At 54.2% G+C, this 11,595-nt stretch overlaps 1 protein-coding gene across 1 annotated transcript; it reads left to right on the top strand.

Annotated features, from left to right (window-relative positions):
- The first annotated feature begins 864 nt into the window (after positions 1-864).
- LOC141478043 (elongin-A-like) lies at positions 865-6,446 on the top strand. The gene is made up of 11 exons (XM_074167179.1): positions 865-968; positions 1,297-1,483; positions 2,731-2,834; positions 3,216-3,627; positions 3,890-4,004; positions 4,367-4,516; positions 4,747-4,841; positions 5,125-5,299; positions 5,507-5,618; positions 5,907-6,055; positions 6,340-6,446. The coding sequence occupies exons 1-11, from the start codon at positions 865-867 to the stop codon at positions 6,444-6,446; spliced, it is 1,710 nt and encodes a 569-aa protein (XP_074023280.1).
- The last annotated feature ends 5,149 nt before the right edge of the window (positions 6,447-11,595 follow it).

The raw sequence follows: 11,595 nt of genomic DNA on the forward strand, positions 1-11,595 counted from the left end.
CTCCAGCCTGTCCAGGTCTTGCTGGATGGCAGCATGGCCCTCCGGCATGTCAGCCACCCCTCCCAGTTTGGTATCATCAGCAAGCTTGCTGAGGATACGCTCCGTCCCCTCGTCCAGGTCGCTGATGAGTATGTTGAACAGGACTGGACCAAGTATTGACCCCTGGGGGACACCACTGGTTAGAAGCCTCCAGCTTGAACCTGCTCCATTAATCATTACCCTTTGGGTCCTGTCACACAGCCAGTTCTCAATCCACCTCACTGTCCCCTCATCCAGCCCACGCTTCCTTAGTTTCCCAACGAGGATGTTACGGGAGACAGTGTCAAAAGCCTTGCTGAAGTCAAGGTAGATGACATCTGCTGCCCTCCCCTCATCCAGCCAACCAGTTACAGCATCGTAGAAAGCTATCAGATTGGTCAAACGTGATTTACCCTTGGTAAACCCATGTTGCCCACTTCCAATAACCCCCTGCTCTTCAACTTGTTTGGAGAAGACATCTAGAATGAGTCTCTCCATTACCTTCCCAGGGATGGAGGTGAGACTAAGTGGTCTGTAGTTCCCAGTGTCCTCCTTCTTTCCCTTTTTGAAGACTGGAGTGATGTTGGCCTTCCTCCAGTCTTCAGGCACCTCTCCTGTTCTCCATGACCTTTCAAAGATGATAGAGAGTGGCCCAGCGATAACATCTGCCAGCTCTCTCAGCACTTGGAAGTGTCAGCAGCAGCCAAAGCCGGAGACAAGAAGGAATGTGGTGGGGCAGCAGAGGTGGACGGGGCCTCCCTGGGGCTGTGGTTCGGTGGTGAGGGCAGGATGAGGTCTGCTGGGAAGCGAATAAGGGAATGTTTTTAACAGGAGTTAATGTACGACATGGGAAGAGGTCAAAAGGCTGTGCTGTGCTTGGTGTCTGAGGACCTGGAGCTCTGGAAGGAAAGGGTGTGGGATGTGGCCCGGTGGCTGGGGTTGTTGGAAGTGTGAGGAGGCGCCCTGAAGCCCAGCTCCCCTGGGGAGGTTGGGAGCCCGAGTGCTGTGGGAATGGGGTGATTCCAGGTCCCTGTGCTGAGGCTGCAGCCGAGAGCGAGGAGCCGGGCGCCCCCAGGCACTGGCTCTTCAGCAGCTCTTCCCCTTGTTGTGGGGAGCGTTTGGGGCAGCACCGGTTGGTATTTTCACCCGTAGAAGACAGAGCAAATCCCGTTTCTCATTGTTGAGAGCAATGGGGGTAGTGGGAATGGCTGGGAGGGAACCGACGAGCTGCCCTGTGTGTTAATAACCCCTTCCTGGGCTTCCTCCCTCTCTTCCCAGGTTCAGGAACATTCCTCACATGTCCTTTGATGACACGGCCAGGGAACCGGAGCAGACGTTCAGCCTGAACCGGGGTCCGACGGGGGAGCTGGAGTACCCCACCAAGTACGATGCCGACCCACGGGCCGGGGGGGGTGTAGGGGGCTGCTCCTCCCGAGCGCAGGCGCCGCACTCCATCCAGCTGCTGGCGAGGTGCCCGCTGTTAGGAAATCGTTAGCAGAGGGCAGTTCCTTCCCTGGCATCTCAAAGGTGCCCCAGAGCAGGATTTGCCTCCCCGTCTCCCTCCTGCCCTTGTCGGGTGAGAGCTCTGCTCTGACACCCATCTCCCCGGAGCCGCGGGGGTTCCTGTGCCTGCAGCCCAGAGCTTTTTGGGGTGCAGAATGTTGAATCCCCTGCTCCTGGCCCCAGTGACAGCTCGTCGCTGGCCACAGGAGTGAGGGAAGCTGCTCCTCCTGCTCCCTGGGCCATTTGCGCTGGGAGGAGGGGGCAAGGCAGCGGGGTGGCAGCCTGGACACACAGCTCCGGTTCATAAAACACACCGTTACTGTTGGGATCAGTGTTTCGCTCTTCCAAAGCAAACCAGAAGGACTTTGGTCATGGCAACGAACTCCTAAATATAATGGCGATGGGGCAGTGGTTTCTGGTGAACAGAAGCTCTGGAGAGGCTGCCTGAGGTGCCCGTCGCGCTGGACGTTCTTGGGGTAAGAGCTGTGAAATCTCTGCCGCTTCCCGGGTGTCTCTCAAGTCCCGGGATAAGTCTTTGCCCCGGCAAAGCTGCCTCCCCGGGAATGGGGCCTGTTCCCTCGGCCGCCTGCTCCAGCCCCGTCTCACAGGCGCGATTGTGATGCGGTTCTAGAGATAAAAGGCAGCGCCAAGGAGCATGTCAGGGGGAAGCCTCGGAGGACACTCGCTCGTCCTCAGCTCCTCACCAAGCTTCACCCTTGACCGAGACCTGAGAGTCGGAGCCATTCCTGACGCTAACGGAATCGGCATTACATTATTAGAATTATTATTAGAACTAATATTAGTTTAGATTATTAGTTTAATATCTTATTAGATTATTAGTTTACTAGCTTGATAGTTTATTAGTTATTAGAAGTAATAATCCTGACGATTATTAGTGAAGTCTTCTGTCATCGAACTTACCCGCGGTCATGGTAAATACTAACTTGGGTTATGGCTACAAACAATTAATGTTTGTCTAAGGCAGAGTTAACTCATCTTTGATTTACAGAACGCTAGTAAACGCTACAATGGCTGCTGAAAACATAATTTATGATTTGGGGTATCTTTGCCGTTAGATCGAGGGGGTTTATTTCTACCTGGCGGGGACGGGCAGGGGGTTAACTTTATTCACCCTGTGGGAAGTTGAGCAGAGGTGAGGATGCCGCGTGTCTTGCCAAGATGAACTGACGTCCGGGCTCTCTCCTGAAGGAGACGCCTCTTGGGAACGCTGTGACGGAGCCGGACGCAGACTTTGAGGCGAATTTCCAGGCTGCGTGGCAGAAGCTGGAGCGGCTGTGCCAAGAGGCACTGAGGTGAGTGAAGCTGGTTGGTGATCTTGATGGAGAAGCTTTGTTCTGGTTTTGCCGTGGGGAGGAGAAACTTCTCTGACCGGAGGTAATAAAAGGGGAGGCTCTGGGAAGGCTCGTGAGACAAGCGTGCTGACTCTGGATGGGGTTTGTGCCTCGCTTTGGCAGAAATTCCTGCCTCTGCTGGCCACGGAGCGTTGGGCTGCTGGTGGCCGCAGTTTTGGGTGAATGTAGGGACCGACTGCCAAGAATCTGCGGTTTGATGAAGCAATTAACAGCTTTCAAAGGCCTTTCAAGGCCAGCAAAGGGCCTTTAATAAAGCAAGAGATGCAATCTGCTTGCTGCCCATGTTTTAATCTAACGATTTTGGGGTTTTTATCCCTTCAGAGAAAACAAACAAGCTGAGAAGGAAAAAAGTCGGGACTCTGAAAGAGGCAAAGTGGAAAAGACCAAGCTGAGCCTGGAGACGTCACAGAGGAAGCGCAAATACACCGACGCGTCCAAAAAATCAACGGGCTTTTCCTCCATTCTGGGGGAGGATGAAGAGGAAGAGGACTTTAAACCCCCCACCATGTCCTTTGAGGAGTACCTCACCTATGACCAGCCCCAGAAAAAGAAAAAGAAGCGAGCGGTCAAAGCCTCTGTGTCGGCTGGGGAGGAAGAGCAACGGCACAGCGCCCATTTGCTGTGCCACCCCAGCGTCGACAGCTCCTGCTCCAGTCACCAAAGCCCCAGCCGCAAGCGCAGCAATGAGAAAAGGACAGAGCAGGAGCCACCAGAGGCTCCTAAACCAAAGAGGGTAAGGTTCTGAAGGGTCTGCAAGTGAACCAAGGATGTGGGACCAGCTGCTCTCGGTCCTCTGCCCTCTGGGGCTTCTTTGTTTTCCCCTTAGAGGTGCTGGCTCTGTAAAACCTTGCCTGCCGAGTCTTGTTGCTCAACTTTGAAACGCTTTCCCCTTCAGAAAGCGTTTTTATAATCTTAGCAGCCTTTTACGATGCTGAAAAGGTGCCTCATATCCATGTTACGGGTATGTAACTTGCATGACCATCGTCTCTTTCCAGATACTTCTCGATGTGGACATAAAGCTCCCGGAGATCCCCCTGCCGCCGCTCCAGGCCAGCTGCAGCCCTCTTCCTGCTGCTGAGTCCGTTCCCTGCTCCCAGAAGAAAAGGAGAGGTATGTTGGGCAGGCAAATTGGGCTGAAATGGGCTGCAGCCACTCTTTGTGAGAGGGAGTGGATGGTGGCTGCGTTCAAATCTTCCCGTTGGCGTCTGCTCTCCCGCCTCTTGGTGCCCAGAGCCCGGGTTTCAGCCAAGCGGCGGCTTCTCTCCCACGTGCTCTGGCAGAAATGAGGACGAGCCTTCTGGAGGCTCGGGCTTTGGCCTTGCCCTTCCTGAACCGGGTTGTGGGTCTCAGAGAGAAGCCTCGGCCCTTGGCGTTGCTTCTGGGGGACTCTGATTTGTGTCTCCTGTGCCATTCCTCAGGCTGGGCTCTTCTTTGCTCTGTTCCCTTCTTACCCCGAGTCTTCCACTTCACAGCGGTTTACTCAGCAGCTGAAGAGATCGAAGGGGGCTTCACAGGCCGCCGGCTGTATTCAAAGACGCCCGTGTTTTCAGGCCTTAAAACTGCCCGAGTCCCAAGGACTCCTTCTCAGCTGTGTGTCCCAGTCGTCACCAACAGCATTGACTGTAAGTACCGTTCCTCAAGCACTGGAAATAGTGGTAAATGGAGCCCTGCGCAGGCACTTGGAGACACTGGTGCCTGATGACCCACCAGAGCTACGGCACCCATGGTTCCTTTCTCCTTCCCCTCCTCTTGTGCAGCGGCTGCAGCGGTTTCCACTGCATTCAAGGAGTCGAGCCTTTTTCCTTGGTGAGGAAGGGGCAGGATAAATGCTCTGCATCTTGCTTCTCTCTAGCGATCTGTGAAGCGGGTGGTGTCCCTGGGCTGGAGCCAGCGTTGGACAGATGCACTGTCCGAGAGCAGCTTTGTGGCGCCGAGGAACGTCACCATGTGAGTGCCTGGGCCTGGGGAAGGGCTGGTGACACGCAGGAGGGACCTTCTGTCCTCATCTGCGATAGATGAATAGTCAAGCACAGCGCCCTTTGCAGCCAGAGGTGGCTTTTGCTAGTCCGGAGTTCCTGGAGTCGGCATCTGCCCCTCTCTTGCTGCACGTTGCTCCCAAAGCTGCCTTGCCCTCGCTGCTGTTCCAGTGCCGCTGGCGCCAGCCTGTGCTGAGGGAGAGGGGAGTGAAGGTGTCCGGGGGGATCCCAGCTCACGGGTGGGTTTGTTTCAGGTCCTCATTGAAGATACAGAACGGCTCTGGCGCAACCGATGTCTCCGAGACTTCAAGAACGAGGAGCCCAAAGAGTCCGAGTCCTGGCGGGAGATGTACCTCCGCCTCCAGGAGGCACGGGAGCAGCGGCTGCTCAAGTTAGCCCAGAAGATCGGCTCAGCTCAGGCCAACAAAGGTAAGGAAGGGCTGAACGATGGGAGAGGGCTCTGGGAATGCTGCCGAGGGGACGTCTTTGTGTGGGGAAAGTCTTCCCGAGTGGCTGGTTTAACTCCGGTCCAATTTAGGAGCTGCTTAACTCTCTGTTCTCTACTAAGACAGGAACTGAGGAGCCCCATTTATCATCAGCTGCATCTCAGCAATGTTTCCCTTTGGCCTCCTACAGGTCAAGCAGCCAAAACCATGCTTCTGGCCTCCCCACCAAAGGCCCCTCAGGACGTACGACGGAGACAGGAGATGTTTGGGACTGGAGGAGCTCTTGTGCCAGAGAAGAGCAAGTGAGTGTTTCTCAAGGAGCGCTTGCTGTTCAGGGCCTCTTCTCCTCGGCATTCCTGCAGGCGCCGTGTCCTGGCAGGAAGGGACACCGTGTCCTCGGGAGGCCCTTTTCCAGGGAAACCTGTAACTGTAATGGCCTCTGTCTTGCTGGGAAGCCTGGAGGTCCTGGTCCCTGCTGGTGCCGTGTGGTCTCAGCCATGCTGCTGTTAACACACATGGCTTGTACCTGAAGAATTGCATCAAACCACAGAGAATCCTTTCCTGAAACGCCTGTCCCGTCTCTTTTTCAGAACAAAACCAGTCCTGTGCGCATCCACCAAAAGCCACCCTCGTGTGAGCAAGAAGTCCTGTGACGGGCCCAGCACCAGCAGTGCCTGCTTTGTCCCATCCTCAGCCAGCACCTTCTCCTCCTGGGACCCCAGGAAACCACCAGCGAAGAGTAAGTACAAACCCCGGAACGTCCCTGAGTCTCCCTGAGCTCCTCCTTCACAAACGCAGGAATCTGCTGCTTCTGCCGGCTCTGCAGGAGGGGGGATGTTGGTGGCCTCTCTCCTCTCCCCAAGGAGAGGATAAAGGCTGTTCCAACGCTCACGCCTGCCTTGGGTCTGCTTTGCCAGGGCTGCAGCTTGGAACTGCTCTCTGCTCCCCTCCTCTGTGGCTGCTGCTTTCATGGGAGGGGCTTTGGGGTTGATTTGTGTTTTCTTTTTTCTTTCTCTGTTGCAGAAATTGCACCCTTGATGGCACAGTCTAAGACTTCAAAAAGAGGTGCTCTCAGAGATAAGCTGCAGCCCAGACCCGGGACTTCCCCTCTTGGGGACGCGTGGCACTGATGGAGGAGAAGGTCCCCCAAAAGCCCTTTTCTTTGGACTCTCGGGAGGCTGCAGCTTTGTCATCTGTCAAAAGAAGGGTGTACAGCATCTCCCGAGAACATGTCAAGTCTTCGCACCAGCGGAGAGTGGAAGATCCTGAGAATATTGACTTTTTAACCTCTTAATAAATTATAAGATGGTTTTACTTGATATTTTGCCCCATATCTCCTCCCGTAGTCTCCCCCCTCGCAATGCAGTACGAGGGCCGGCCTCTCTGTGCCTGGAGCTGGCAGGAATCCCTGTGTCTGAGTGGACACTGGGTCTCGCAGGACTCTTTCCTCGTGAGCTGGTACCTGGACTCTCTGGGACGGGTCGGACCGGTGGCCCGTCTGCTCATCGATCCTTTGGCAAGTGCATCACGTCCCGAGGCTTTGCTCTCTCCTCGTGTACGTTCATGAAATCTCGTCTCTCGCCCTTCTCTCTGCTGTTACCGTAGATCTCGTACAGATGCTTACGTTGCTGTGCAGGGATGGCAAGAGCCAGTGGGGACTTGTTCTCTGCTCCTGTTGTCTTCTGCTGGCTACCGGAAGAAAACTCTGAGGGGTTTTGGGAGAAATCTTACTGTGCAGCAAGTCAGATTTTGACTTTTTTGGAGAGGGGACTTTGTCTGCCTCTGTTGTTCAAAGCACTTTTTAAGTATCAATGGTTTGGAGGTTCTCGCGGGGGAGCAAAGCTTCCCTGTACCCTTGACTGATGAATGGCGCGTCTCTATTGGGGAAGGTCGTCCCCTTTGACCCAGCGTGCGTTTTTGGGAGGGACGCCCATGGAGTGGAGAGGAGACACCCCCCTCGCCAGCCAGACCAGCCGAATCAACCCTGGCGATCCACGGGGTGACAGATGTCGCAGCCAGATCACCCTCGCATCCAAAGGTTGGGCCAGTGACCCTTGAGGTCCCTTCCAACCTGGTATCTGGGACTCTACGATATCAACGAAGGCATCGGTTTGCCTCTTTAGGTGGAAAGAAGGAACCCTTTTCTCTCGTTTTCTGTGTGGAACCGGGAAGGATTTCTTTCCAGTTTGGAAGCTGGTGCTTAAATCGTGTCTCTTCCCTGTACGTTTTCCTCTGCCCCCTCTTTGGAAGAAGGAAGGGTTTGAGTCTTTGAATCTGAAGCCACTTGACCGGGGTTGGGGGGAAGTAAGGATCCTTCTGCAGCCTGCTAACCCCGCTGCAGGCTGGATTCCAGGCAGCAGAGCCAGCGTCTCAATCAAACGGCACCTTCTCTTTGAAACCAGCGCCCCGTTTCTCTCGAGAAGAGGCAGCACGTAGCTACGCTCAGCCCTGTACCAGTTACGGTTTCTTTTTCCTCCTGGCACCCTGGAAGGACGGAGGAGCTGCAGAGTGACGCTGGTTTCTCCCACGCTGCGCCCCCTCGCTGGGTGCTGGGACACCCAACGGTGTCAGAATCGCAAGGTGCTGCCCCTGGGTCAGAGCAATGCCGGGTACATGTAGTACCTGAGGGGGGGCTACAGGAAGGCTGGGGAGGGTCTGTTTACAAAGGCCGGCAGTGACAGGACGAGGGGCAATGGTTTTAAGTTGGAGAAGGGGAGATTTAGATTGGATATCAGGAAAAAGTTCTCTACCATGAGGGTGGTGGAGCACTGGAACAGGTTGCCCAGGGAGGTGGTTGAGGCCCCTTCCCTGGAGACATTCAAGGTGAGGCTCGACGGGGCCCTGGGCAACCTGGTCTAGTTGGGGGTGTCCCTGCTGACTGCGGGGAGGTCGGACTAGATGACCTTTGGAGGTCCCTTCCGGCCTGGACCAATCTATGAATCTATTATGTGTACGTTAGATCTCTTTCAGATTCACCTTTAAAGCCGAAATAGGAAGGTCCGTTCCAGGTGCTGCTGACTTCTCACACGGCAGCCAAGATTGAAGAACAAGCCTCATGGACACATCATGCCAGAGTGGAGAAAGCCCCTAAACCTAAACCACGACAGGAATCGATGCCTACCGGACCTTTAAAACTTCATCTCCAAAGACAGAAATCTGGACTCTTGTAGCCTTACTGTGCTGTGGCTGCATCCATTAACGCGAATGCTTACGCATCCCTTGTAAAGAGTGTTGTAAAATATACCAATGTTAGTGACTGTTGGATACGTGAGCAAGCTGATGACTTTGATTCCCCACTTTTTGGAGTCCCTGTAAGCAACTGGACAGACATAAATCCGTATGAAAAGGTTAAATCCTCACACTCCTGTCGGACGGAAAGCTCTTCATTAGAGCAAGTAACCTACACTTTAGCATTAGCAAACCGCTCTGTGCCGTACATAAGTTACAACCCTGCGGGAGCATCACCAGGGCAATTTAGCCGTACGGACCTCGGCAACTGGCCCACAACAGCTTTGGTCAAAGGGAACATAACTAGTGTTGACAAGCCAATAAACTCTACAAAAGCTTCTCCGGGAGAAGGAGAACAGAAGCGGGCACAATACTTGTACGGCAGAAGCGCTGCCGATACTTCCCCGGCTATAAGTGCTACCTGTAACCTACCGGAGGGGTATTGGTGGCTCTGCGGAGATTTAAAGGCTAGAAACAGCTGCCACGACATCGGACAGGAGACTGCACTATGGGTTATCTAGCTCCTCCATTGCAAATGTTCCACAGAGATGGTACGAGAGGTATTGTACGGGGCGTTTGGAGACAATTCAATCGATGAACAATCTCCAACCCTTTACTTAGATGTAACACCGGATTTTACAGTTTTGTCAGAGTTCTGCTTCCTTCACTAGGCGTGTACCAACCGGAACGGGCCATAGTAAATATTTCGGCGGAAATGGAAATAATAGCAAACTCAACTGCTGATGCCCTTTCCCGTTTGGGCAAGGAACTAGAATCCCTGAAGGGCACGGTCATACAAAGCAGAATGGCCCTAGATATAATAACAGCTGATGTAGGAGGAGTCTGTGCTCTGACCCACACAAGCTGCTGCACTTATGTCGATGAGTCAGGTAAGATGGAAACCGATATCCAGAAAATTTGAGAACACGCAAAGGTCTGACACCAAGTGGCCCGAGGTGGTGCTTCCCTAGGTTTTACTAAGCTCTGGGAAAAGCTTAGATCATGGTTACCTAATTTTATATGGCTTAAGCAGCTCTTCGTCGCAGTAATTATATTTATTGCACTAGGATTCTGTACGAGATGACAAGATGACAAGGTCGTTAGTGTAGATTTAGTACAGCTTGGCAAAGAGCAGAGCTCGGAGCCCAGGAGCCCAGCATTCCAAGATAAGGAGCTGGCCTTGTGTATAGGATAGCAGGAACAGCCTGCACCCTAAGGAGGAACCCAACTGTCTGGGTGCAGTGTCCATCTGGTCGGGACCAGTCCCGCGGTTTGAGGTCCAGCCAGCCCAGCATTCTAAGCCAAAGGTAAAAGTACACGGTGAAGAAGACTATGAGCCTTCCTCCAGAAGACCCCAGCCCACGACCACCGGGCGACAGTAGGCATGGGGCAAGGGGAGGAGACTTATGATAATGAGTTCCTAGAAATAAATAGAATAGTAACGCCTTTTCTTAGAATTAATTATGATAACCCCACCCACACTAATGAATATGTATGCTTTTTATCATAAATAGATGCTTGTTTTACGAGCCAGTGTGCAAGTTTAGAGGAGCGATCCCCCTTGCACCCGGCGCCGCAATAAACATGTCTGATTTATAACTCTCTGCGAGTTGTAGAGTCTGTTCCGCGCCTCAGGATCCTGGGGCTGGGATGGTGACATCACCAACAAAATGCAATAAATGAAGAGAGGGAAAAGACTTTATTTTTGGCAGGTGTGCGAGGAGGGTGCAGGAGCTCGTCTCCATCTCCCAGTCGCTCTCCTTTGTCTCTCTTCTTGCCCTCCCTCCAGGAGAAGCATCCGTGTCCCCGGCCCAAAGCAGGCCATGTCCCTCCGCAGCCTTGTCCCTGTCCCTGCCGGCTCCTCTCCCTCCCATCCAGCCTGGCACCTCTGCTCTGTCTTTCTTGGGAGAGCACGCCTGGCCCTGGCCATGGCTCAGGGGGGGCAGGGGGGGCCAGGAGTCCAGGGGCTCCCGAAGGGACAGGAGAGACAGGCTGTCATCACGGGACAGTTGGTGGCTCTGGGGCTGGGGGGCTGGCTTTCTGGGGGGTGCAGGGACGACAGGGAGCTGCCAGTGCTGAGGGGTGGCAACGATGGGAGGGAGGGCCGGGGGCCTTGGAGGTCTGGGGGGGACAAGGGGCACATGGAGCTCTCCCTGCTGGGATGGGCTGTTGTTGGCAGGGAGGGCAGGGAGCGCTCCCAGTCACCAGCACAGGCCCGCCATGCAGGGAAAAATGGCCCCGCCGGTGGGTCGGTGTCGGTGCCCGGGGCCTTTCAAACAGCCCGGGGGGGATGGAGCCTCATTGGGGTGTTTCTCGTCGGGATCTTCTCAAATACTCTGGAAATGAGAGAAAAAAAGGGGTTTTTACATCCTTTCTCTAGAAATTCATTAGACCGAGCTTCGTCATTTCCTACTTGTGTGAATTCCTGGTTTGTTTGGCCGCAAAACGACACCGTTCTGGATGTCAGTGGTTAAAGAAGATGAATTGTTGCCGGTTAAAATGTGACAATAATTGGTTGATCACTGCAAATGAGGTGAAATTAAAACTGGAGGCATTTTGCTGGCTGTGAGGGACTGGAGTGGGCAAGCCTCGGGCCACAAAACTCAATGGAACTTGAGTTTGTCCTGGGCAAAAAGGGGAAACCTGAGGCTTTTGCACAAGGAGGGGCCGCTCTGAACCTCACGGCTCCGGGGAAGGTCTCCCCGACTCCAAAAAGACAGAACATTGGGGGTTGAAAGTCAAATAAAACCACCAAGAGGCCCTGGGACAAGGGCAATCCTCCAGCTGCCCTTCCTATCTGGCCCCCCACACGGTGTTTTTTTGAGTCCAAAGTAGGTGTTTTGGGAAGAAAAAGGGAGGGCTGACCTTCCGCACTCACCTCAGGGCAAGTCCCAGCACAGGGAGGTCCCGGCATCCCCGGAGGAGCCGCAGGTGCTGTGGGGGTGCAGGTGGTGATGCCCCAGTGTGGGCTTGTTTTTGGGTGTCACACGTGGCCTCTTCTTCTGGTGGCAGACGGCCTGCAAACCAGGGACAAAATAACTTGAAATGGCT

The sequence above is a fragment of the Numenius arquata genome, unplaced genomic scaffold (assembly GCF_964106895.1).
Source record: "Numenius arquata unplaced genomic scaffold, bNumArq3.hap1.1 HAP1_SCAFFOLD_246, whole genome shotgun sequence".
Classification (NCBI taxonomy): domain Eukaryota; kingdom Metazoa; phylum Chordata; class Aves; order Charadriiformes; family Scolopacidae; genus Numenius; species Numenius arquata.

What these genes read in the sequence shown, in the direction of transcription:
- LOC141478043 (XM_074167179.1), top strand. Translation starts at nt 865, where the DNA reads ATGGGAAGAGGTCAAAAGGCTGTGCTGTGCTTGGTGTCTGAGGACCTG. An exon ending in CGTCACCAACAGCATTGACT is followed by an intron (nt 4,517 to 4,746) that starts GTAAGTACCGTT and finishes GCTTCTCTCTAG; the next exon opens with CGATCTGTGAAGCGGGTGGT. An exon ending in CTTGTGCCAGAGAAGAGCAA is followed by an intron (nt 5,619 to 5,906) that starts GTGAGTGTTTCT and finishes TCTCTTTTTCAG; the next exon opens with AACAAAACCAGTCCTGTGCG.